Raw genomic sequence first — 27,307 nt, 5'->3', positions numbered from 1 at the left:
GTGGTAGCTAAACCACTTACCGACCTGCTCAGGAAGGACGCAAAATTCCAGTTAGGAGACGAGCACGTTACCGCTTTCCTCCAACTAAAGTCGGCTTTGATAAAAGCACCCGTTTTGAAAATGTACAACCCAAAAGCAATCACGGAGGTTCATGCAGACGCTTCTACGTCAGGGTATGGGGCTGTGCTAATGCAGAAAGACGTAGATGATCAACAATTCCACCCGGTACAGTATATGAGCCGTAAGTGCAAACCGGCTGAAGAAAAGTACCATTCTTACGAGCACGAAGTATTAGCTATTGTAGAAGCACTTAAGAAGTGGCGGGTTTATCTCATGGGATAAAATTTAAGATTATTACGGATTGTAACGCGTTTACCATGACAATGAAGAAACAAGATATTCCACTAAGAGTGTCTCGTTGGGCTATGTTTCTGCAGGATTATAATTATGAGATAGAGCACAGAAGTGGGTCAAAGATGAGGCATGTAGACGCGCTGAGTAGAGTCTCTTGCATGATGCTAGAAGATTCTCTAATACACAGACTGAGGGAAGCGCAGCGAAGTGATCAGTGGGTGAAGGCAGTATGTGCAGTATTAGAAAATAGTAGTTATGAGGATTTTTATCTTAAACATGGAGTCCTACACAAAGATCCCTTTAAGGAACTCGTAGTCGTTCCATCGTCTATGGAGGACGAGATAATAAAAATTGCTCACAAAAAGGCTCATTTTTCGATTGCCAAAACCAAGGATGCTGTAGAAAAGACATTTTATATTCCACAATTAACTGCAAAAGTGACCAAGGTAGTTCGAGGTTGTGTAGAGTGTATAATTAGTGAGAGTAAAACTGGGAAAAAGGAGGGTTTTCTTGCGCCAATAGACAAGGAAGACAGGCCACTGGGCACCTATCATATAGATCATGTGGGCCCAATGGACCAGACCGCTAAGTCGTACAGTTATTTATTTGTAGTAATTGATGCGTTTTCAAAATTTGTCTGGCTGTATCCCACCAGAACCACTGCAGCAGATCCAGTCATAGACAAATTGAAATCGCAGGCTTCAGTATTTGGAAATTCCAAACGCATTATTTCAGACAGAGGTGCTGCGTTTATTTCAAATAGTTTTAGGGAATATTGCGAGAAGGAAAGAATAGAGCATCTTACTATAGCCACCGGTGTTCCGCGCGGGAACGGGCAGGTGGAACGAATCCACAAGATCATCATCCCAATGTTGTCAAAGCTATGTTCTGAAAGTCCTGGTCAGTGGTATAAACATATTCAAAAAGTTCAGCAAGCAATAAATAGTACACCACCAAGAAGCACAAAGTTCTCTCCGTTTCAATTATTGACCGGCGTTGAGATGCGAGTAGTTAGCGATACTAGATTAGCTGAGTTGTTGGATGAAGAAGGCATAAGAGAGTTGGATGAAGAGCGGGAAAACATGCGTAAGAATGCACAAGAAAATATCAGGAAAATACAGGAGGAAAACCGTAAATCCTTTAATAGGAACCGGAAAAGGGAGAAGAAATACCAACCAAACGAGTTAGTAGCCATCAAGCGAACACAATTTGGGGCGGGTCTTAAATTGAAGCCGAAATTTTTAGGGCCATATAAAATCAGCAAGGTTTTGCCTCACGGCAGGTATGAGTTGGTAAAGGTAGGAGACCACGAAGGACCCGGCCACACAGTCTCGGTGGCGGAGTATATAAAAAGTTGGGAGCCTTCGACTCAACCCGAGCCATCATTCGAGCCGAATGAATCGTCAGGAGGGCCGAATGTGGGAATGGCAACCAGGAGTGGACGACAGTACTAACTAAATGCAACCTTGTAGGCTTGACCTAAACGAACTAGACGAAACAAAGTAAAGTAGATACATACATTTCTCAACGGACGATATTTTAAAGTTAGTTGAAAACCGAAGGCCATACCGAACGCGCACTAAACTTATCTCGTGCATAAACTTTGTGTGTGAATCACCATATTTTATTAATAAACTATAATTAAAACATAAGCTAAGCAAACATACATGTAAATACATGTAACTGAATAATTGAATTCTTAAATAAAACATGAACTAAATTGCAATAAAGTGGTATAATTTGATCGGCATCCTACATATATATATACTATATATATTATACTATATATATATATACTATATATATATAATATATATATATAGTATATATATATATTTTCGCAATTTTAGCCCCATTTTAACAGCTAGAAGCTTCAAATTTCACCGAATGCTTACGTATATGGCATATATTGTTGTGTCAAAAAATCATAGAGATCGGTGATATATATAATATATATATGATGGTATATATATATTTTTTTTGCTATTTCGGCCCCATTTTAACAGCTAGAAGCTTCAAATTTCACCAAATGCTTACGTGTATAGCATATTTTGATGTCTGAAAAAATCTTTGAGATCGGTGGTACATATATTATATATATCTCATACAACCGATTGTTCAGATAAGAAAGTTTGCGCAATTTCTGCCCCGTTTTAACAGCTAGAAGCTTCAAATTTCACCAAATGCTTACGTATATAGCATATATTGTTGTCTGAAAAATTCATAGAGATCGGTGGTATATATATTATATACTTCATATAAACTGTCATTTTTGCCCCTTTTTTACGGATAGAAGCTTCAAAATTCATCAAATTTCATCAAATAGTTACGTTTACGTCATATATTTTTGAAATGCGTGATTCGTAGTCATAGTTTTTACATGCAGACCACAAAAAACGTGAAGCTTTGCATTCTCACACAAAGTACCTACCTATTTTTTATTTTGTTTATCTTAAAAATCGTTTAGGTATTTAGATCTGTTCACTATATATTTCTTATCTTATACATCCGATTATTCGGAGATTACGAACGGGATAAGATTATTGTTGAGCCCCATTCATGAAAGGTATGAAGTCTTCGGCACAGCCGAAGACAGTCCTGTTCTTACTTGTTCATGCTTAGATTTAATGTCTGGATTTCACCAGATTGAACTCAGCGAAGAATTAAGAGATATTGCATCCTTTACAGCAGATAATGGTACTTATCGTTTTAAAAGATTACCGTATGGCCTTAAAGTAACACCGAACTCATTCCAAAGAATGATGACATTAGCATTTGCAAGCTTAAAACCTTCACAAGCATTCATATACATGGACGATTTAGTCGTATTGGGATGCTCCGAAAATCATATGATTAAAATTTACTAGATGTTTTCGCAACTTGTAGAAAATATAATTTAAAATTACATCCGGGTAAATGTTTATTTTTCAACCAAGAAGTAACTTACTTTGGTCATAAATGCACAAGCAAAGGAATTTTGCCAGACCCCAATAAATTCGAAATTGTTAAAAATTTCCGAACCCCTAAGAATGCGGATGACGCGAAAAGATTCGTCGCATTTTGCAATTATTACAGAAGATTTATCCCAAATTTTGCAGAATATTCTAGAATAATAACAAGACTTTGCAAGAAAAATGTAGTTTTCGACTGGACAGAGGATTGCAAAAAATCCTTTGACTATTTGAAAGCTGCGTTAATAAGCCCTAATAATCTACAATATCCCGATTTCAATAAAAAATTTTGTATAACAACTGACGCAAGTGGATATGCTTGCGGAGCAGTATTAAGCCAAGAGTATGAAGGAAAACAATTGCCAATTGCCTATGCATCAAGATCATTTGCTAAAGGAGAAATTAATAAAGCAACAATTGAGAAAGAATTAGCGCCCATTCATTGGGCCATAACATACTTTAGACCATACATTTACGGTAGAAAATGTTTGGTCAAAACAGACCACAGACCCTTAACATTTCTATTTTCGATGAAAAATCCGTCATCAAAGATAACTCGAATCAGATAAGATCTGGAAGAATATGATTTCGAGGTGGAGTATATCGCAGGTAAAGAAAACTATGTAGCCGACGCATTATCACGCATAGATATTAAAGACCTAAAACAAATATCGGTAGAAGCGTGTAAAATATTAAAAGTTACGACTAGAGCGGAAACTAAGAAAAATTATAAGAATAAAGATTCCAGTAGTAAAAATGAAGAAATAAAAAGTCACAAAGAGAACCCAATAATATTTGAAGCGCTAAATAAATGTGAAGTAATGAGACTAGTCCAGCTCGTTTTCGATCCTCCGAAATTACGTTTCAAAAAAGGAAAGATAATTTGTAGCGAAATTAATATAAAAAATCTAATTGTTGAGGCGAAGATTGACTTAGGTCAATTCTTTGCCAGGCTTATGAAAGAAGCCGGCAATTTAGGGATTAGAAAAATAAGTTGTCCTTAGGAGACAAATTGTTTAAGAATAATTATACCCGGGTAGACACATTTAAAGAAATTGCTACCAAAGTTCTCAAAAATCTAATTATTGCATTAACCCCAGAAGTTATGCATGTGACAAATAATGTAAAAATTAAAGAAATTCTTCACAAATTTCATGACGATCCTGTTTTTGTGGCCACCCAGGAATAAATCGCATGACAAATCAAATAAAACAAAAATATTACTGGAAGGGAATGAAAAACGATATCAGAAAATATATAAAAAAATGCGTTCACTGTAATAAAAATAAAATAATAAAAAACTTGAAAGAGCCTATGATTATAACCGAAACGCCCACAAAAGCGTTCGACACAGTACAAATAGACACGATAGATAGGCCCTCTTCCCAGGTCGGAAAATGGAAATGAATATGCAGTTACTATAGTATGTGACTTGACTAAGTATTTAGTTGCAATACCAATACCCAGCAAACACGCAAACACAATAGCCAAAGCGATATTCGAAAATTGTATCCTAGTTTATGGTTGCATGAAGACAATTATAACATATATGGGAAGCGAATATAAAAATAGCTTATTTGAGGAATTAATCAAGCTTCTAAAAATAAACCATAACACGTCAACACCTTACCACCATCAAACTTTATGCATAGTTGATCGTAGTCATAGAACATTCAATGAATATGTACGTACGTTCCTACATATCCATTAGCAAAAACGATTGGGATGAATATCTTAAATATTTTGCGTATTGTTACAATACTACCCCATCTACAGTTCATAATTATTGTCCATACGAATTAGTATATGCCAAAAAACCCCAGACTTACGAATTTTTAAGAGAAAATACAGTAAGCCCATTATACAATTATGAGGCTTACGACAAAGAAATTAAGTATAGGTTACAAATAGCGCAAGATAGAGCATATAAATTAGTAAAACAGGCTAAGGAAAAACAAAGAATTAGTTATGATAGGAAAACCTCGCCTTTTAGAGAGGTCATAAGGTAGATAGTAGACATACATATAGGGCCCTGCAGAATATAAAATACCGATAGGAAAAATAATTTTAGAATAGAAAAACTAATTTTACTATGACCGGTAGAATAGGAAAAATAATTGTATTAATACCCCATAAGGTAGAAAAAATCGATAAAAATAATAATTTTACTCTAATACCCTATAAGGTAGAAAAATCGATAAAAATAATAATTTTACTATAATTCCATTTAGAGTAGTAAGGATCGATAAAAGCAATGTAGAAAATAGAAACATAGAAAACATAAATCAAAATAATAAAAATAAGAAAAGTGTAATACACAAAAATAGACTTAAACTCATAGAATAAGAGCACTTTAATTTTGCAAACACAAAGAAAATGTTTATCGTATGCAAAAGAAAAATACAATAATAAAAAAAAAAAAAAACAAATGTCATAAAATACTGACACACACAAAAAACACCCAACAAACAAAGTAAGCACAAACGGATTCAAAAATTAATAGCATAACTTGAGTAGCAAGTCCAAACATACATACAGACATACTTTCACAAATATATAGTAGAGATTTATATGCTCACTTTGCATTTTTTTTTTTCAAAAAATTAATAATGAACAATGAATTCAAATAAACTGGCCCAAGGCGTTTCAAATTGTTTTCAAATTGCCCTCAAGTTGTTAAAAAAGCAAGAAAGGTGCCGATTTTTTAAAAAAATTGTATATTGCGATTGGCTGAAAGAATAAGCCAAATCAGTGATGCAAAATCCTTTTGTAGGTTCTAGGGGCATAAACATACTTATTCTTACCTCATACTTAAGTTGAGGATATACGTACGAATGAGAAGGTTTTGAAAAATCATTTGGGCTTACATTCAAAAATCTATTTTTTATTTGCGAAACTATAAAATAGCGTCTGAAATGTTAATTTTAATTTTCAAACTTCATCCTTCAACACCCAAGTCTCCCGGTTTGACATAAAGTTGGCGGCCCTATCCAAAACTAGTCCTTTGGAGTGAATCACATTGATTATAGCCTATCAACCAAGTTTAAATATCACCTACACGTTACGGCTCCTTTTACAAATGTGAATACGTAGGCACATATATTTACCAGGTCAGGCTTTGTCCTTCGCAAGAACACTCATAGTGGTGAAGAAAAAGCTTTCCCAAGACAGTCGAACTAATGACTGTGTGTGCTATTACCCTAACGTAGTGGACAGTCGAACTAGTCTGAAAAATGAAGCTACGCGGTCATCCATAATGAGCTCTTATATTATAAGGCCGGAAAACAGCAGTAAACATCTTTCAACTTAAAATCGGTCGACTTTCATTCTAAAATATCGTTTTGATTTAACGAAGACTATTGAAATAAATGATGTGAACACAAACGTCTGCAAACATTGGTCTGAATTTTAAAAATTTTATCCAGCGTCCTTGTAAAATTTTAATTATGTAGATGCGCCGAGTATTTTACGATTTTCACCGATTACGCAATGACTTCCACTTAGATTGCTTATGATTTCGAAGGCGGCGTCCTTGGCCGAATAGCCACTCCCTAATGTTTCAAGGTGTTTCTCTGGTGTAGCTCGGCAGCATAGCGCGACAAAAGCATCCGTTGGAAAGTCTTCGGAGCTACACCTAGAGCTTCTAGGAAAGTGACGTCGACGAAGGGATGAGTTCGAAGTCGCAGTTCTATAGCTGTCATATGATGTGAGGGTCAGGAGGCGTGGTAGCGACTGGTGGTCGGGAATGCTATTGTTCGCACATCGGGAATTGTAGCTCTTAAAAACAGCCGAAAAACTGGAGGCGCCCTGTGCCACGGGAGTCATGAGTATTAATAGACCATTAATAGCAACCGTAAGTCGCCTTTGTGCGTGACCGCAAAGGAGCCACAAATGATTTTAAGAAATAGTGTTCGCGACGATTATTAGGAGTTAACCCTAGGCGAAACTACGCTTTGCACGAGATATGCAAACAAAAGTGTGGCTATTTTATGTATCTATATTTCTTTTCAGCAGGCACAGCACTACCAATTCGAAAGACCGGGGTTAGGTTCGAAGCCTCTCTGGAGTAAGTGAAGGAGGGGCAATCCCTCCGCAAGGAGCTACTCCTGAAAATTTTTGAACGGTCTGCGAGATCTTGAGGCAAAAACCCCGGATCTTACCGAAATGGCCAACACGTTGATTTCATTAAATACATACAAACAAAACCTTTCCTAAATACTATTTTTTTAAATAGAAAAATTAAGCTTTTTAAAGTAAGAATACCGGCGTACGCCGGCGCGCCGCCCACGCCGCCGCCGCCGGTGTATAATAGAGCCTACGCCGCGCCGCCGATAAAGTGATCGGCGTAAACCTCTAATATATACAGGCCTTGGTACGGGCTGAGATTAAATTGACACATTCATTCATTTGTACAAACATATATTTTGTACACCGTGCATCATCTGGTAACTTAAACCTTGGTATGCTACTGGTCAAAGCTTGCTCGCCACAAGCCTTTACCTGTATACAAATTATTAACATGATTTACTTATGCTTGCGTTGCAGATTCCACAGCTAATTTTATTTATGCTTAGAATGCAGTTCCTATGGAACTGAACTGAATGTATATGTATGTAATACACTTAGTTTGTAAGTATTAGTGTAAGTAGGTATTTTTGTATAAAAGAAACAGCTTTTTAATAAAGAACTCAATTCTATCTGGTGCCGCTAAATGGGCATTACAACAGAATCTAATTTATTTTCATTCCCCAATCATTACACCACCCACAGTTTTGACGAAAAGGGCATTCTTATCATACGCAAGCACGCTTTTTGACCCGCTAGGCTTCAATAGCTACCGAACTGTATACTCTAATTATTAATACCGCCTTTATACAGTGAGAAAATGCTTTGTTAAAAATAAAAATTGTATGGGTGTCTATGGGGAAGGCAGACCGTTTTTGCGTTTTCTGAACATTGCAATTTTTTGAGTTGATCGCTGTTTCGATTCAGGTGTGCGATATAGGGCAGGTCGAGGAGTAGGGTAGGTTCGTAAAGAGTGGGGCAGGTTCGTAAAGACATGCTGAGTTTTTTCCGCTTGTCACTATAACCTAAACCACAGTACGCTATTCAATATGACGAACTCAATATGCACAAAGCCACGGATGCACAAGGGCATATAGTGGAGTATACCACATTTCTAATACTGTCCTTCAGAATGTTGTGGAGGTAAAGGACCTAGGAGTTTTTTTTGACCCGAAACTGTCTTTTAATAAACATGTTGATTTCCAGGCCTACTCTCTTCTAGGATTTATTCGTCGGAACTGCACCAAGTTCTCAGACCCTTATACTCTTAAAATGTTGTATATAACTTTTGTTCGCTCACACCCTGAATATGCAGTTGTCATCTGGAGGCCGTATAACCAGGTATCAATAAAAATAATAGAACGTATTCAAAAGGTGTTCATTAATTTCGCTTTACGGTCTTTCAAATTTGATACTCCCATTCCACCCTATGCATCCCGTATTATGCTACTTGACCTAAAATCTCTCGAAACCCGTAGGTCAGTTTTATCATTGACTTTAATGTTTAATGGCATTCATGGTACCATATATTGTCCTTATCTTCTGGAAAGAATTACTTTTAACATTTCAAGGCGAAATCTTCGCGTCACCTATCCTTTTTACTAGAAAAAAGTGAAAACTAAATTTGCCAGTAATGCTCCTCTTGCAAGATCTATGCGCCAATTTAATATTCTATCTCAGAGTATTTCCCTTGATTTTTCCATGGGAAAACAAGCTTTTTTGAATATTATACTCCCTTATTTTAAGTAGGTATGTTTTATTTTGTAACCTACACCATTGTTATTAGTCTGTAAGAAATTTTCTTTCATAGACAGTATTGAATAAATATAAATATAAAAATATGTAGCCTGAGTAACATGGTTTTTGTTGTTGATCTCGAAAACTGTTATACTTCATTGCATTATATTTTTAGTTGTAGGCTCTCCATGCTCAGCTTGCATTTAGCGTTTTGAACGTATTTTATCATTTAGCCCAAAATGCATCTTTTACTTTCGGATTAGCCATACACCTTTTTAGAGCAAAATGTGTTTTTAGCATTAGCATTATAAATGTGGAAATCAACCCCGCATACTTCGAATAATTCACGGGAAGGGCGGCAATCGTTTGAGATTTTATTTTTGTTGCTTATTATTGAAATAAAGCAAATCAATAATAAATTAAGAATTATTATGTTAAGAAAAATCACATGATTCGAAAGTTGGTGAAAAAAAACATATGATTCAAACTTTGCAAAATTGGCCCGGGGCCTTATTAAGTAACTTCATTCGAAACAAATTTGTTTCGCAGAACTAATATATGTACATATCTATAATTTTACAGCTTTCGAATGGCATTTCCATTCGAATCTAGTTGCAGAATGAGGCCCCAACACTTCTTTGAATCCTATTTCGAAAATGCTAAAAATGAGCATGAACACTATATTAGCCTCGTCACATAAGCAGTTTTTCATATAGATGCGTTTAACTCAATCATATGCATTTTGAGTAGATTGTACGTATTTTTATTTGGAGAACGGTAGATTGAGCGACACTGGCGCCATCTGACATGAAAAAGTTGCCAACTTGCTACTTTTGTTGCAAGCAATGCATAAGGAAAAGAATTTGACATTTGATTTGGCTAAGGTGCTTTCACAATTTGCAAGTAAAATTATTTTACCCAATCGTTGGTAACTTGTCTAACATATGTACGTTAGCAAGTATATTTCTTGTATAGTGAGAATGCTTATAACAGTGCTTCGCCAAACTTTTTACGTGAATGGGGAAGGCGAAATAAACTTCAATTGCCAAGTCTGAAGTTCCTTCATATTTACAAACGCAACATCTTGGTTGATTGTGGCGATGTTATTGGAATGCAAAAGCTTGTGTTAAACGCATCTAGTTATATGAAAAATATCATTGTGCCGCGGCCTTAATGTTAATGTAATGTTTTAATGTTGTAATAGTTGAAGTGTAAGTAATTGTGAAATTGATCTTTTTTAGCAACCAACCGTGGAACATTGGCTGCCCCTTCATGCCGCCTGCATTAACGGCCACATTCCATTGCTTGAGTTACTTATATATTACAAATATCCAGATTATTTATATAACGCATACCGCGACGAAAATGGTGAATGGGAGTGGAGGTTGCCATTCGATCCAAATGCACTTGATGTGACTGGGCAAACAAGCCTTTACATTTCCAGCATCTTGGGTAACAAATCTTTAGTAAATGTACTACTTAATTGGCGGGTGAAATGCCACAAAACCTTGTGCATTGGAATTGGAGGCAGCGACAGTTCATTACGGGATGCTATTAATGAGGAAATCATAAATGGAAATAGTAGTAGTTGTAGCACCCCTATTACGCCTACACGCAAACGTATTTCATTTGGCATTCAAGCAATTATGTCTAAATTACATATATCTAGCGAAGGAGAAAATTTAATAAAAGTAAGTCTTAAAGTCTTGAATGCGACACAGGGATAAGCGTATGATCAATATATAAAAACTCCATTTTCCAAAGTTTCTTCTACTTTTTCCAATGACAAATAAAAATCTAAAAAACAAAATAACAGAGAATAAATACCGAAAAAGCCTCTTTTAAAAATCATATTTCAAGGGAAATCTATCATACAAATATCTAACCTTTAATGCGAAGTGATAGAAATAAAGTCTCACCAGTTTTCGGTTGGTGATACACCTAATTTTGGATTCGCCCATATCTACTATATCTAATTCTGTTTTGTTTTAAGTATTATTAGTTCGTCGTAAGTTTTATTGGAACTTTTGATGTTTTAATTTCTAAAAAACGTGTTTCCCCCTTATTTATCACTCCTAAATTGAAACTCTTGTACCAGGTTGCCTGGCGTTCTGCAAAATTGTTGAACTCGCAGGTAATCAAGCTGTACTGGAGCAGTGCCACACAAACGCATCCTTATATATGGAATTTTTAAAATCCATCTACATATATACAAGCAGCAAAAACAAAAGATTTTAAAAACTTTTTGTGGCTAAGTCATTGCGTTTCTAGATGAAAAATGCTCTAAGCAGTTACCGGAGTACCAACTAAAGGGCAAAATTCTTTGCAAATGCCATACAGTTTTGGATAAACATCTTTCATTTTCACCCAAGACCTTATAATATTTCGCTTAAGCTCTAGGTTTTTTCTTACCAAGTAAACCCTTGCAAGCATTCACATGTAAAACGTCATCTTGAAATGTAACGTTCCCATATTTATGAAGATTTGCAGCTTTTACAATATGCATTTGTGCTTAATTGTTTAAAGTCTTTACACAATAAACAACTAAAAAATAAAAGAAATTAATACTTTGCGCATATTTCCAGGCGGGAAAACAATTCAGCCCTATATATCTTCTTCTTATATCTATAAAATTCAATGTCTGTCCGTTTGGGCAATTAAAACTTTGATTTTGTAGAGTGATTGTAGACAGGCGGAGCCGCGCGTTTAGTAAAGCATAAAAATTACCATTTGCTATCTACATATAACAACAACAATTTAATGGTGCTCTAGAGCACTAGCCTGAATTTTGCCAGGATATGTGAGGTCTCCGTGGTTTGATAGTAGCGTAATTCGCCTACCACACCGATGGTTCTGGGTTCAAGTCGCAGGCAAAGTAACACCAAAATTAAAAAAAAAAAAGGTTTTTCAATTAGGTACAATTTTTCTTTCTGATTTGGCAAACACTACTAGTATATTTCTGTCATCAAATTCCCAGTGAAAATTCATCTGCCTTGCAGATGCCGATTGGAGTCACGTAAATCATGTAGGCCCCGTCTCGCCAATTTGTAAGAAAAATTAAAAGGAGCACGACGATAATTGGAAGAAAAACTCGGCCTAAAATCTCTCTGGAGATTATTGCGCCTTGTATTTTTTTTGTTTATGTGAAACAGAAGGCGAATATTTGCACAATACATATCGTCGATGCCATCTATCGACCAATGGCAAAACCGTCTATCTGACGCCACATGAATTTTGCAGGAGCGCACAAAAACTTACCGGTAGTGAAAGAGCTCAAATGCAATTTTGGAGTCGAATTTGCATTTAACCGTTATTTTACAAAATTGATATTCAAATATGAAAGTTATGATATTTTTTGGATGGAGCTGGATGTCCTAAGCTCAGGTCTAAGCAATCTCAAGTTTGCCACATGGTGGTATTTGGGTGATTTTGCAATTTGTCGATAGATGGTTTTGCAAAGATATCGACGATATTTAAATTTTTTCAGATACATTTTTATTCAATTTTCTTTTTGTAGGAAGTCAACGAATGCGAAAAATGTCCTGTAAATTTGAACTTGCTATGTGGAGCAGCTCGCGAAACTGCGCTCCTGGCAGCAGTTCGAGGTGGATTTGTGGATGTTGCATCCTTACTACTGCAACATGGAGCCGATCCAAATATTATGGCTAAGCCGGTGGAGGATCATAATGATCCAAAGTGTACTGAAGGAATTTATGGACTAAGTAATATACCTATTGCAGAGGCATGCAAGCAACGATCTCTTCCGATACTGGAACTGCTGTTGAAGTAAGTTTTGTTAGTAAAATATGTAAATACTATGTATATGTATAATCAAGAATACATAATAGTCCAAATATATGTTTTAATATTTCATGTTAAGGTATGGTGCTCGTGATGATAATGGTAGTGCGTTGGGTGTTGCCGTAGTTTCCAACGATGAGGCAATTTTAAGCAGATTGTTAGCAAAGCGAGTTCATCCTGATTCAGATTATAAAATTAACAAAAAATGTCTGCCAACACCAGTTGAAGTAAATATGTTTTCACCATCAATAAATAATATTTCATATAGCGAAATGTTTCCTAATACACCAACTATTATTGATTGGCATAACAATTCAAATGTTCAGCTGTCATTCGTGCGGTGAGTGAAAAATAATATGATCCATAGAAGCCTAAAAGCTAGTGAAACAGATAACCGTTTACATCATATAAACCCTTTAATTGCGAGTGTCGATCTTTAATAATAATAAATAAATAAATTCTTGGCGCAATATACATATGTACCTATGGTTGTCTCATCTTTACAGCAACAACATACACTAAAAGAAAAAGACTAGTAAAATCAACCGAAATACGGGTCAATTCAATCGAAATTTCTGTCAATTTTTATCCATCGCGACAAGATGTTGAATCAACTGCGCACAAATCGTTGATTCGTAATTGACCGTTGTAGTAGTCAAATGAACAAAAAAAGTTGATGCGACAAAAAAAAATAAATGTAAGGGCGATAACCTCCGAAGAGATCTAAGGCCGAGCTTCTCTCCCAATTTGCATCGTGCTCCTTTTTAATTTTTCCTACAAATTGGCGGGACGGGACCTACTTGTTTTATGCCGACTCCGAAAGGCATCTGCGAGGCAGATGAGTTTTCACGGAGAGCTTTTCATGGCAGAAATACACTCGGAGTGCTTGCCAAACACTGCCGAGGGACGACTCCGCTAAGAAAAATTTTTTACTAATTGAAAAACCTTATTTCTAAAATTTTGATGTTGCTTTGCCCGGGGTGCGAACCGAGGGCATTCTGTGTGGTAGGCGGGAGCACGCTACCGTCACACCACAGTGCCACTTACTAACTGAACTTCAATTGGGCGCACATCATTTTTTTTTATTAAACACACTTTCACCAAATTTTATATTTTATAATTTTTTAAATTTATAGTTAGCTTTGCAAATAGAAATGAAAATAGTAGTCACAAAACTGATTCTCAATTCTTTCAGTTGCAGCTCAGCTCATTCTCAATTTCCTCTCTCGCATGTAGTTACCACACTTGATTGTTTCGAACAAAACTTTTAGTATAAATGTTTGACATAACATTTTAAATAGAGAACTTGTAAGTTATAGAAAAGTAAAGAATCAAATCGCAGGAAGGTAATTCACCACTGGAGTAACTTTACATGTAATTCGGCAAGTTTAATTTTCGTAACACTTTAAGTTGAAACGATTCCAAAACAACTCAAACTTTTATGTTGTCGGAAACATCAACATTAAAAAAGGATGTTTCTTATTATCTTAATAGATACGTCCGCGTGAGTGAAAATTCGTAAAAACTTGAACAAAATGTTACGAACTTTGGAAAAATGCTGTTCGTTCAAACAAAAATTGTGCAACAAGAGGGCGCAATTTTGCATTTCGCTTGAAGGAGAAGTTGCAAAATTGTACCCCAAAAATTTTTGCACATTAAATTCAAAAAAGGGTTTTTCGTTTTGTATTGATTACTGAAAAACTAGTTTTCTGTTGTTTTCCCATTTTGTGTGTTTTTTCGATTTGGTGGTTTTCTTATTTTGGTGTTTTTTAACAAGTACAAAGTAGAGAAAGCAGTGAGAGTAAAATTCTCTTTGAAATTTGTTCATGTATTGACTGTTGATAGCTGTTAAAATAACCAGTGAGATCAGTTGTGTTAAAAAAAAATCAGTTAGATTGATTAGGAATCTGTCAATTTTACAGAATTTTGTTAACTTAAGAGCGACAATTTCTCTTCTGCTTAAATGACTAAACTAATTTGTTCGCTTAACAAAGAACTCTGTCGAATTAACCGTAATTCAATCAATTTCACCGAATCTCCGTTAAGTCAAGAACAACATAACAGATTTGTTGATTTTACTAGCACCATTTCTTTCAGTGTACCTTTGTTCTGACAAACCCTTATCCAGTGAAATGAAAAAAATAAAATCAGCTGATGAGATGAGCCAACCATATAGTTGAGCCATGTGTACATATAGCCGAGAAAATTTAAGTACATGTTAGAAACTATTAACAGTAAAATGAAAAGCTTCTACGTTTTCTAAAGATTCAATAAATGAAAAAAATGTTTAGAAAGAATTAAAATTAAATAGCAAATTGTTGCATGGAAAGAGTCGACGTTTGTAAATATGATACATAACTCCAGGGGAAATTGCCGAAAATCGGCATCAAAACTTTTCGTGTGTAAACAGCGTCTAAGCATATGTTTTAAATGTGTAACTTTTTATATAACTTAATCTAATTATTGTATTTTACGTAGTATCAATTGGATGGTTAATGGTGTGCTACAATTGAATCCCAAACTACAGAGACATCCCATGGTCAATGATGTTGCTCTTACTGCTATAACACGTATTGATCTCTCACACAATAATCTAAATACCCTTCCATCGGAAATTTTTAAATTAGTTAGCTTAAAGTAAGTATATTGTAAGTTTTGCGTTGGGTCATAGATATTTTAATCTTTTTTAATATTTGATAATATAGATATCTTAATATTGCACAGAATAAAATCACAAGTTTGCCTACGCCTTCACAAACATCTTTTAGCAAATGTGCATATAGTTGTCCTGCCCTTGAAGAGCTTTTTATACAGGATAATCGGCTAATTTCAATACCTGTAGAAATATTTCACTTGCCATCGCTTACAATATTCGACATATCTAACAACAAATTGCAGGAGTTGCCATTCGACATGTGGAAAACGCCAAAATTGAGGGAATTGAATATAGCTTTCAATTTGTTAAAAGACTTGCCAGTGCCACCAATGCAGGTAGATATTATATTTTGTTGTATTTAATATTTGATATGGGAATTATATGTCTTTTGAAGACCTCAACCTCTCAGCTTAGCTTAGACAAATTGGAACTGGAAACGTTTTCGGGGAGTGATTCCACCGATATATGTAATATAAAACCTCGAAATTTAAGTTTTCATCAGCTTATTCATTGTAATATTTGGTCAAAGTCATTGGAAATAATTGATAACGATATGAAATGGAACAGAGCGAAAAAAGAGGAGGGCGTCTCAAATTTAAATAGCCTAAACATTGCGAACAATCTGTTTACTAGCATACCGGCTGCGCTACCTTGTTTGGCGGCAAATTTGACTCGGCTCAACATGTCGTACAACAGTTTGAGGTGAATTTATGTTTATCTTTTTTTTTAAATTATTAATATTTTATAAGCATTCTTTTAGATCAATGGGTCATGTAACGAGCTATCCCTCAACACTCAAACAACTCGATTTAAGTCACAATGAAATTTCTTGTTGGCCAAGTTTACCTCGAATTACCACTGATTTTGATCCACATTTGCTTTGTTACAGTTTTGTTGATATTATTTGCAATGATAAAGCCGAGGAAGCTCTTTCGTTTTCTAAGCCGGTTGTAACTGGAAAAGCAACCTCATTTCGCAGCACAGTGCTGAAAAGTGTTTGTCGGCATCGTCGTCATTTAAGGTTGGAGTCGTTGCGCACCCTTATACTTGCCGATAATCTTTTTACGCGTATACAACTCTCCACTGATGATATATCCACACTTTTTAACGAGTCCGATGATGCTGATTGGAGTGTTGTTGGTGTGACAAAGTCGAAATTAATATTTCCAAACTTATCTATGCTAGATATAAGTAATAATTGCTTAAAAGTAAGGACCACTTTTGCCATAATTTGAGTTGGTAAATATTAGGGATGCCAATTTTTTTGGTTTTTTTAGTCTTGGTGTTTTTGGAATCTCAGTATTGCAATCCCCGAATGCCGGAATCCGTCCCGGGATTTAGATATTCACTACTTTGTAACAGCTTAACTTGAAAAAAAGTGAATCAAAACTGCTTGTAAAACTCCCCAACTACAAATTGATTAATAAGCAAACAATTTTTTAAATTAAAAATGAAATTATTTCTTTAGTAACAAAACCAAAGAATACAGGCATACTAATTTGTACATATCTATTTGTTGATAAAAGAATATAAGGTACATACTCTAAAGAAAGCCCTATGCAAAAAACGCAAAAAAAAATTTAATTCATTGAATATGCTTTTTTCTATAAAATATTTTGTGTATTTCATTGCTTTCGTTCACAAGTAGCTAAGTGACTTACTTTAATTAAAAAAACAAAACACTGCAGAACGAAGCAATATTTTCTAATGCAAAATGCTTTTGGTTAATTTAAAAAAATATATGTATAATATTTGTATAACATATTTAGAATTTAAAACTATAGGCGAACTTGTTCAAAGTTCAAAAAATTTGCATAAAATGTTTCAACTTTTTAATTAGAATTCTTAGGGAATTTTCAACTATGCACATATAAGGTTTAAATTTTAGTATAAAATGTTCAAACGCCCAACTGCTGAAAATATTCGAAAACTTGTAATAATTTGTTTTTGTGCTTAAAATTTTTCAAAAGACCGGGATCCCGGGCTCGGCATCCCTAGTAGGCATTTAAACATATAACATCATTATTGATTTTGAATCGTTTTAGGAAATTCCTACTTCGCTACACGAGTTAAGCAGTCTTAGTGTGTTAAATATTAGTGGCAATGTGAACATCACTGATCTTCCACCACATATTGGTCTTCTCTCACGTTTGTGGAATTTGAACACACGCGGGTGTTTGTTGCAAGAGCCACTTAAATCGATGATTGAAAGTAAAAAATATAAAACTATGGATATTATTGGTTATTTGAAGTCGATTTATGAAAATTCCGTAACCTATGCTCGCATGAAGTTAATGGTTGTAGGTGTCCAAGGTATTGGTAAGACCACGCTTTTAGATCTGTTGCGACAGGGTGGTGGTTCACAAAAAACACGAGCATCGGAAAATAACTGGGCAAAGCGGATGGGACATGTGCGAAATATTCCGAAAGGGTCTCGATTTGGGAACATATCGACTGTTGGTGTTGATATTGGCATTTGGATATGTGAGAAACGGAAGAAAGCGCCCGGTTCTTATGGACCAGTAACCTTTCGAACTTGGGACTTTGGCGGTCAAACAGAGTGGGTAGAATAATACTTGTATATACATACATAGATACATGCTGTTTATGAACAGAAATAAAGTGTGTTATATTTTAAGTTTATGTTTCTTATCGTAGATATTATGCAACACATCAGTACTTTCTATCTAAACGGAGCTTGTATTTAGTGCTATGGAAGATAACCGATGGACACAAAGGACTTGTTGAGATATTGCAATGGCTAGGAAATATACAAGTAAGAAGCATTAGATAAGTGTGATAACTTCCGCGTAGACGTCAAAATTACAAATAGAACCGATCACCTGATTTTTAATTGACTATCGTGGTCTCATTCTGTGTCTCTATCATCCACGGGGCCTTTGTTCGCGAATTTGTGCCCAAGACTATTGAGATGACTCAAAATGTAGCAAAAATTCCTCCTCAAAGTTCCGATACAAAAAACTTTATTTAAAACCTTGTTTACGCATTTACTATCAGAACGTTAGAGGATTAAATACTAAATTCACTGACTTATATTTGAAAACCATTCACTGTAACTATAATATTATTGCTTTTACCGAAACATGGCTGAAACCTACTTTTTTAATTCCGAAATTTTGTGCGGTGAGTACCAGACCTATAGAAATGACCGTTTAAATAGAACAGGGGGTGGTGTCTTGCTAGCTGTACATTCTTCAATTCCATCGAGTTTAAATGCATCCGAATCTTACTAGGCCGGGGTCATATTTACTTAGCCGTTTGCTATATCCCACCGTCTTCTGATATATAAGTGTATAGCACCATATTTCACTGTTACAAAGAGTCAATTCGATGATAAAGCCCACGGACTCAATGATTGTATTAGGCGACTTTAACCTGCCACATATATCTTGGAACACCGTTGATCCCAATATTGTCCCCGTACCATCCAAGGTGCATAACAATACCTTTTTGGATGGAATTACTGATCTTTGCCTTAATCAGATTAAATTCTTTCCGAATAAGTATGGAAAATTGTTACACTTAGCATTTGTTGACGACATCTGTAAATTCTCTATAAATCGGTGTGAACCTCTTGTTTTGCCAGAAGCCGTTTACCATCCTACTTAACTTACGAAATCATAAGCAACGAACTCGGCTGCACTAACAGAACACGTGTTTCTACCAGGTGCTTTAAATTTTTCCAAAACTAATTTTAACAATTTAAATAAAGAACTTTCTGAGATAACGTGGCTTCGATATAAAGAGGATGTAGAGCAAAACGTTTTACATTTGAATAAAACCATTTATACTTTATTTGAAAAACATGTGCCCAAACCCACATGCTGATACATTGAACCAGCGCAAGCCTGGTTTACTAAAGAGCTAAAAGCTTTAAAAATAAAAAAATCACTTTTATTCAAATTATATAAGAAAACCGGTTTACATTATGATTATACACAGTACACTATTTTCCGTTATAAGTATTTTGAACTTAATAAAAAGTGTTATAAAATTTATATGTAAAATTAAAAGAAACAGTACTTGCAACCCGAAGTCTATTTATGATTTCTTAAATTCTAAACGCAGAACTAACAGGTTTCCTTCTGCCATGAAGTTTAGAAATAGCATTTCCAGCGACAATCAAGAGATTGCAAAGTTCTTCGCTCAATTCTTTCACTCTAATTACTCTGCTGTGGTTGTTTCATCACCTCCAAATTATCCATAAGACCTCCATTCTAGTGACTCAATATACACATTTGTTTCCTGAGATGTTCTATTACATCTAAAGACTCTAAAAGAATCCTTCAAACACGGTCCCGATTTGACCCCAACATGTTTTCTTAAAAAATGTGCGGAATACATTTACCAACCCCTTACTGATCTGTTTAACATCTCTTTAAAAAATGGCATTTTCCCGATGGCTTGTAAGGAATCTTTTCTTATCCCATTCCATAAAAAAGGAAGCAAGTCGTCTATTGAAAACTATCGTGGAACAGCAAAGCTCTCCGCTATCCCTAAGCTTTTCGAAGCAATCGTTACTAATCACCTTACATTTTTGATTTCTACATTACAACTCACGTCTTTAATGGGTTTAGAAACAATGATCATACCGACGTTATATACACTGATTTCATCAAAGCACTCGACAAAGTATGCCACTCATTACTTGTCTATAAACTCGAAGCCAAGTATTCAACCTGGCGTAAATCGCTGGATCTCAGGGCAGCTATCTTGGTCCGATTCTGTTTTTGCTCTTTATAAACGATGTTTCCACAACTATAAAATATTCTAAAATTTTAATGTATGTATGCCGACGACGTAAAACTTTTTAAGGCATACGCGTCGGTTGAAGAACGTTCTGTACTCCAGTCGGATTTAAGTTGTTTAGTTACTTGATGTAATGCGAACTTTATGCCGCTCAACATAGAAAAATGTAAATTCATGTGTTTTTCACGTGGGAACGTACAGCCAGCTTCTTGCACAATTAATGGCCAAACTCTGCAAAGCCTTGATGTTTTTGTCGACTTGGGAGTTACAATGAATTGCAAACTTAGTTTAAACCCCTGTTAATACCACAGTCAATAAAGCGAGAAGAGTTTTAGCATTTGTGAAAAGATGCTCAGATGGATTTTAGTGATGGTCAGATGGATTTTAGTGATCCTTACGTTACAAAAACCCTTCTTACATCATTGGTGAGGCCGATATTAGAATATGGATCGACAATTTGGAATCCGCGTTATCAAGTTTATGTGGATAGGCTAGAATTAATTCAAAAATTGTTTTTACTTTTCGCATTAAGAAATATTCAATGGGACTCTTCGTGTAATCTTCCTCCTTACACTAATCGGTTAAAACTAATAAATCTTCCTTCCCTAGTCGTAGAGAAATGCTAGGTGTAATATTTATGGTTAAACTATTAAATGGATCGATTTCAAAGCCATTTTTTTGAACGAAGTAAACTTGAATGTTCCATGCCGAGTTTCATGGCATTATAAACCTATAATTCTTAAACAATGCAGAAGCAATTTCCAACTAAACGAACATTTTCGATGTTTGTGTGGAAAAAAAACGGTTCTATATTTTCTTAATAATTAAATAATAATGTAATAATTAATAATAATAATAATATATAATAATAATAATTAATAATTATAAATTAAAACATAAAGAAAAATCGGAATAAAAATAAAAAATTATGTATTAAAAAATACAAAAAAAAAAAAGAAATGAACAGGTTTAGCCTGGTTTCATCCGGTCACTTGAGGACAGTGCGCTGCCACAAAGTCCGAGATAAAAAAGATAGCCGGCCCTATGCGCCGCCATATTGAACATCCTGTCAAAACGCTGCCAAACGCTAAAAAGTGGCCATCTTGAACATGTTGTTATTGTTGTAATGTTGTTGTCGTAGTCCATTTTGAACATCCTGTCAGACAGTTGACGGATAAAATATCACACTTGTTTTATCCACAATGATTTGGCATTTATTTTAGAGCAAATACGTTTATTGCGGTTTTTCTTTTTATTTTGGGAAAAATCAAGTACAATGCAGATCGTATGTGCTAAGTGAAGTATAACCAAGGCTAAGTTGCCAAGTCAAGTCAAGTCTATGGTAAGTTTGAGTAATGGATCTATAATCCGCCTAACCCGCTGGGACTCAAGTGATAAACATATGCTTGTAATGTTTACATCGGTTGTTGTTGTAGCAGTGCTTCGCCCCATGCAATAGGTGCGACCAATCACAAATTGTCATCAATGCAATCTAACGGAAGTCCGAGGAAACTTGCAGTTTCAACAGGGGTGGACCATAGTGAGAGGGGTGCTAGAGACGTTGGTTCCACATTACAATTGAATGGTTGGTGTCATGTGGGGACACATTGCAGGCAGGACATAGATTTTGTATGTCAGGGTTGATTCTGGATGGGTAAGAGTTTAACGTGTTACTGTACCCAGATCGAAATAGAGTTAGAGTGACGCGCGTTTCCCTAGGGAGAGTGCGTTCCTCTTCTGCGAGTTCTGGGTATTGTTCTTTCAGTACCGGATTCGTCGGACAATTTATGGCATAGAGGTCCGATGCCTGTTTGTGGATATCACCCAGGACCTGCTTGTGCTTTTTTTGCTTCATACGGCTGTGTTTTCAGGTGCCGTATTACCTCATAATGCTTACGGAAATGGCTTCTTAGGCCCCTGGGAGGTGTGGCCTCTTCATTCAGATGTCTGTTGGTATTCCCAGGTTTCTGGGTATTCAATAGAAGCTGTTTGTTCAGTTTTTTCATTTCTCTCCCTAATGGGGAGTACTCTCGCCTCATTGTGCAGGTGGTGTTCTGGGGATATAAGAATACACACCGTAGCGGTTCTGAGGGCAGTGTTTTGGCAGGTCTGTATTTTCTTCGAGTCAGTAACCTTTAGGCTTGGCGATCGTTTCTGGGACGTGTAGCATGTAATCGGCCGGCCAATTGCTTTATAAGTGGTAATGAGCGTTTCTTTGTCTTTACTCCAAGTGCTGGCGGTAAGAGATTTGAGGATTTTATTACGGCTCTGGATTTTAGGTACAATTGCGGTTGCATGCTCTCCAACTAAGATTTTTGGGTGTAAAACAGTCGGTAGCGTATTGCCATCGACGTGAATGTCCAATATGGTCGACATTTGCTGTGTCCATGTTGTAGATAAGGTCGCCAATGATTTGGTCGGTGACAATGTCAGGTTTCACGAGGCGAAAAAACTTCAGAGATCAGGGAGATAGCTGTTTATTTTATTACAAAGCTCATCGATGTGGTGGCCTGGGCCTTTGCAGGCATCGGCGTAGGACACAATAGTGACTCCTTGTGGTGTTTAAGGTAGCTTCGATATGTATGTTCATGAATTGCACCGATGTTTGCTGACTAGACAGATAGTTTGCGGCCACCTTATGAGACTTCGAGGAAGAAAGGACCCTTCCAAGTCTTGCAGTAACGTGTCGTTGTTGACCGTATCAAAAGCTTGTGATAGGTCTAGCGCAACGAGTACTGTCCTATGGTGGGGTTTTTGATTTAATCCGTAATTTATTTGCGTGTTAACCCCGTTTAGCGCGGTGGTATTGCTATTTAGTTTTCGGAAGTCAGACGCAGATTTGCATTGAAATATGGAAGCAGAATGGCTTCAAGTGTCTTGGCTACTGGCGATAGGAGAGATATCGGACGATGAGAATCTCTATGCTAGCTGGTTTCCCAGGTTTTAGTAGTGGAACCACACTGGCCATTTTTCATTTTTCGGGGATGACGAAGGTGGACAGGGACAGGTTGAAGACATGCGCTAGATAATTAAATCCATATTTGCCTAGTTTTGTAAGATGGTTTAGCATGAACGATGGCAACCTAATTGGCCGTGGTAGTAATTGGGGACGCTCTTTGTTTATGCTTGTGTGCGGGTCTGGTAGGCCGCCGTCTGGCTTTGTCAACCGGAGAATACAGTACATATTGCCGGCAGAAAGCGCTCGCGCATTTTCTCGCATCCGACAGCACTTTATCGCGAAAATCGACGAAGCGGATTCAATGACCTTGCGGAAAGCACGCTCCCCTTGACGGGCATCAGTCGGGATAGGGAAGCACAACAAAACGGTTGTCAGTATGAATTTTATAATCTTCCCACTTTTCCTTTTTTAAAATTGATGAAAGTGCGTTTTTCAGTAGTGATGAAGTCGGCAGATCGCTCGAGCAAAAGGAGTATGGGTAGGTGGTCGAATGCCATTTTTACCATCGACTGGCAGTTGACACAGTATACGCGTTCTGCGTTCACGATTTATATATCTGGCGACCTGTGACAGCTTCCTACCATACGAGTGGGGCCGTTTCAGTTTGTCGTGTTGAACGTCGTTTCTTCTATTTGGATTCTATTTAGATTCTTTGTTTTGGGTTCGATACCTTCGCGGAGCAGGAGAATATGGCGCAGTCCCGCTGCAATGATCTGCTGGGAGGATGAAATTTGTGGGAGGGACGCAACAAATTAAATGGGGTTACACTGAAATGACAGCCCTTGGCCGGTACATAGAACTGGCTGCCTTGGGAAGCGTGTTTTCATCGGTACTGGGCTCTTCTTGCCAATATAGAATTATTACGCATCGGGTATTCCAAAGTGACCAATGGGACTTTTCGGATTCAAAATTCACTCAAACTTTAAGTAACTTCTCTTTAACTTGTAGAATAAAATGTTTATATAACCTCCACTTTAGCGACTGCACTAGTTTTATTATTAATATCGCAGTAAAACAAATTGGAACCTAGGGAGAAATAGTCCTACATGATGGTTTCAAGTCAACGTAATGAAGACTTGGTTGCATTTTGTAAGTACGCCTTTCGAAATTTCGATAGAAATCTGCAAGTGGAAGGGATCTGCATTAAGGGATACATTTTTTCAAAATATGTAAATGTTGCGTTTTGGCGTGGACCTCCACAAATGAGCTTATATTTCTTCTTTGTAAAATACACAACTTAGATTAAAGTATAAATTGGATCTAAATTTCTCGTCAAAATATAAAGAAACGATTTTTTATCGTTTGTCTAAAGAAAGCGAAATCATCATACCTATGAGGGTGATTTCCTAGGCCCTCCCGGAATAATTTGTTTGTGTGAGTTACACACCTAAGTTTCATATTTCATTAGCTTTGTATCAAATAAGTATTCGCCTTTAACGGGCCGATTCTGAGCGTTACCGGTAAAATAGTACCCAGAACATTATGTAACCGAAAATCGTTACCAGTTCTTTTATTCGCGATTCTGGCCAAAGTGGTAACGCTGTCATCACTGAAAAACTCACCAATGTCTGTGGTGAAATTTAAAAGTTGGTTTTCGTCACTTTACCCATGGCGGAACGATACAAAGTGGCAGCATACGACAGCTGAATATAAACTTTTTTATTTGATTTGATACATCAACTTCCGGCGCAGGACGATTTTGACATTTGTCCATCGAATTTACAAAAACAAAGTACTTGGAATTTTTATTTATGTTTCTAAAAGCCCCGTCACATAAGCAGTTTTTCATATAGATGTGTTTACGCAATCATATGAATTGCATGTGTTTGTATGCGGAGCGCAAAATAGCGTACTCATCTGTCAACGCACGATGCTGCCTCTTATGTGTCCCGGCCTTAAAACAGTTTATAATGGTTAAAGGGACATAATTTAAAACCCAAGGAACCCATTCGTTTTATGCTTAATAAGGAAAACTTACTACCGATAAAAAAAAACCGTTTTCTTTTGGTATCAATGGCAAAATCATTTTTCCCAATTTTCTCGAAGCTACTCACGATGTAAAAGTTTCATTTTAGTGTGGACCTCCACATTTTAGCTTGTGACTGGTTGAGTTGCATTGGAACATATATGTATGTATTAAGCTGGAGTCATTGGTGCCGTTTGTCGTATCGCTGTAGTCGTATCCCTAACGTAATCAGCTGTTTATCGTTACGACGGTAAACCAAAAATCAATTGGTTGGCCACGATACGGTTACGACCTTAGCGGCACCAATAATCGATTACATTGATTCCCATAAGGTTGGTGGAATCAGCTGTTATAAGGTTACCGATACGGTTACCGATAAAGCACCAATGTGTGCAGCTTTACTCCTATATTGCTAATACAAAATGCTCGCAATGAGTTTTGAATTCGAAATCAAAACAAGGCAGCCTTCAAAAAGCAGCATAAGTGTGACAAGAAAAAATTTTAATTTAGGTACATTCGATTATTAAATACAAAAACAAAAACATTTAAATAGCACTATATCGGCATTTTGATGTTTGTGAGTGTGAATAAATTTAATTTGTTACTTAACTGTAAATATTAATTTAATCGTTGATAAACATTAAAAAACTTAAGAAAAAAAGGATTCCTAGTGGATAAAAGGAGTTAGCAAATTTTTTTTTGGCTACTCACCATTGTACCAAATTGCAACAATAATAAGTGAATAGAAAATTTAGAAAAATTGTTAAAGTTGGGAAAGTGTTGATTTGCTGTTGATATTAAAAAACTTTTAAAGTAAAGTATTACAAGCATTTATACTGGTTATGCAACGCGAAATAAAGACAAACTCCTTCTGTGGTTTATTCGACGTTCTTTTTTCTGGAAAGCTGGCCTAAAAATATATAAATTCACATTCGATGATGTATTAATGACGGAATTTTTGCAGCTAAAGTAGAAGCAGAACTCTCCATGCTGTTGAAGTTTTGCTATTTGTGGAGATGTACTGTGAAAGTTGATTTATGGAAAAAATTTAATTTAGTTTTCGTTTATGGTGTAAACCATGATACAAAAAAGGATGTAGTTCCACGTTTTTTTGGATTTTTGAAGTTTCATAATGTTTGTTGTTTTGCCAGAAGCGTTGCCATACCGTTACTGTTTAAGGCGAAATTGTGGTTTTTCGGGATGGAAATTTCCTTTAGGATGAAAACCCAATGAGACAATAATAATATGCTTTAGCACGATTTATGTGCATATATATCGATTGAGAATACAGTAAAACATGCAATTTTATTGAAAATTAGTGGACAATTACTCATACATTGGTTAATAACTCATATCTTTATGGCAGCTTGACCCCTAGACAGAAAAAAGTACACGAAAAATCCTGTTGTTCTAGCATGGTCCTATTACTATGCCCCTACAGTGAATATTTCTCAAGGCATGTTGAGAAAAAGTGTACCTCCAAAATCTGCACATCTATGTATGTCAATGCTAAAAGGGCACAGAATGTGTATATGCGGGGCTGCCCCAAGGTGACCCCTGGTACAACGGGCAAAAACACTCTTATAACTAGTGACTAACCTGCAGAGCTACAGCGCAATGTTCTCCCTAAAAATGGTTTAATAATTCCCTCCTAAGGCGCAACGCTTGAGTTATGCAATAAATAAAAAAATAAAAAAAGTGGACCTGCAGCCAATTTATCAAAAATTGCAGTGTCGGTTTATAAGGACCTCCTTTGAGCAAGCAATTGACAAACGTGTATGTTTTGTCAAAATGCTCTGAGCAAACGTACGGGCTATATTCCCTTGCTTTGCATGTTTCTTCGACCAAAACCTCCATTTTTTGTATCATGCAACCTCTTGATGGACATAAAAAGATGGAGTTCAGAAGATTTTGCATTTTCAGTCATATACTAAGAATTTCAAAACTTAAATTTTCTATTTTTTTTTGCGCTGGGGTTACACCATTTTTACGCCGATTATCGAAACTTCTGTTTTCGCCCGATATGCACTTCTAACTTACCTAGAACG

The 27,307-nt window shown here is 36.1% G+C and overlaps 1 protein-coding gene across 14 annotated transcripts in view; it reads left to right on the top strand.

The window, feature by feature from the left end:
• The window catches only part of Lrrk (Leucine-rich repeat kinase), a 255,882-nt gene that overhangs the window by 83,885 nt on the left and 144,690 nt on the right, over nt 1–27,307 (top strand). For all 14 annotated transcript variants that reach the window (XM_067763702.1, XM_067763700.1, XM_067763698.1 and 11 more), the window contains 9 exons: nt 10,349–10,798; nt 12,625–12,893; nt 12,988–13,248; nt 15,387–15,545; nt 15,614–15,899; nt 15,959–16,266; nt 16,325–16,772; nt 17,610–18,124; nt 18,223–18,340. In XM_067763702.1, coding sequence (XP_067619803.1) covers nt 10,349–10,798; nt 12,625–12,893; nt 12,988–13,248; nt 15,387–15,545; nt 15,614–15,899; nt 15,959–16,266; nt 16,325–16,772; nt 17,610–18,124; nt 18,223–18,340 — 2,814 coding nt within the window. The remainder of the gene's footprint in view (nt 1–10,348; nt 10,799–12,624; nt 12,894–12,987; nt 13,249–15,386; nt 15,546–15,613; nt 15,900–15,958; nt 16,267–16,324; nt 16,773–17,609; nt 18,125–18,222; nt 18,341–27,307) is intronic.

This window comes from Eurosta solidaginis, chromosome 1 (assembly GCF_040869045.1).
Source record: "Eurosta solidaginis isolate ZX-2024a chromosome 1, ASM4086904v1, whole genome shotgun sequence".
NCBI lineage: Eukaryota > Metazoa > Arthropoda > Insecta > Diptera > Tephritidae > Eurosta > Eurosta solidaginis.
This window is presented reverse-complemented; position numbering and strand designations above follow the sequence as displayed.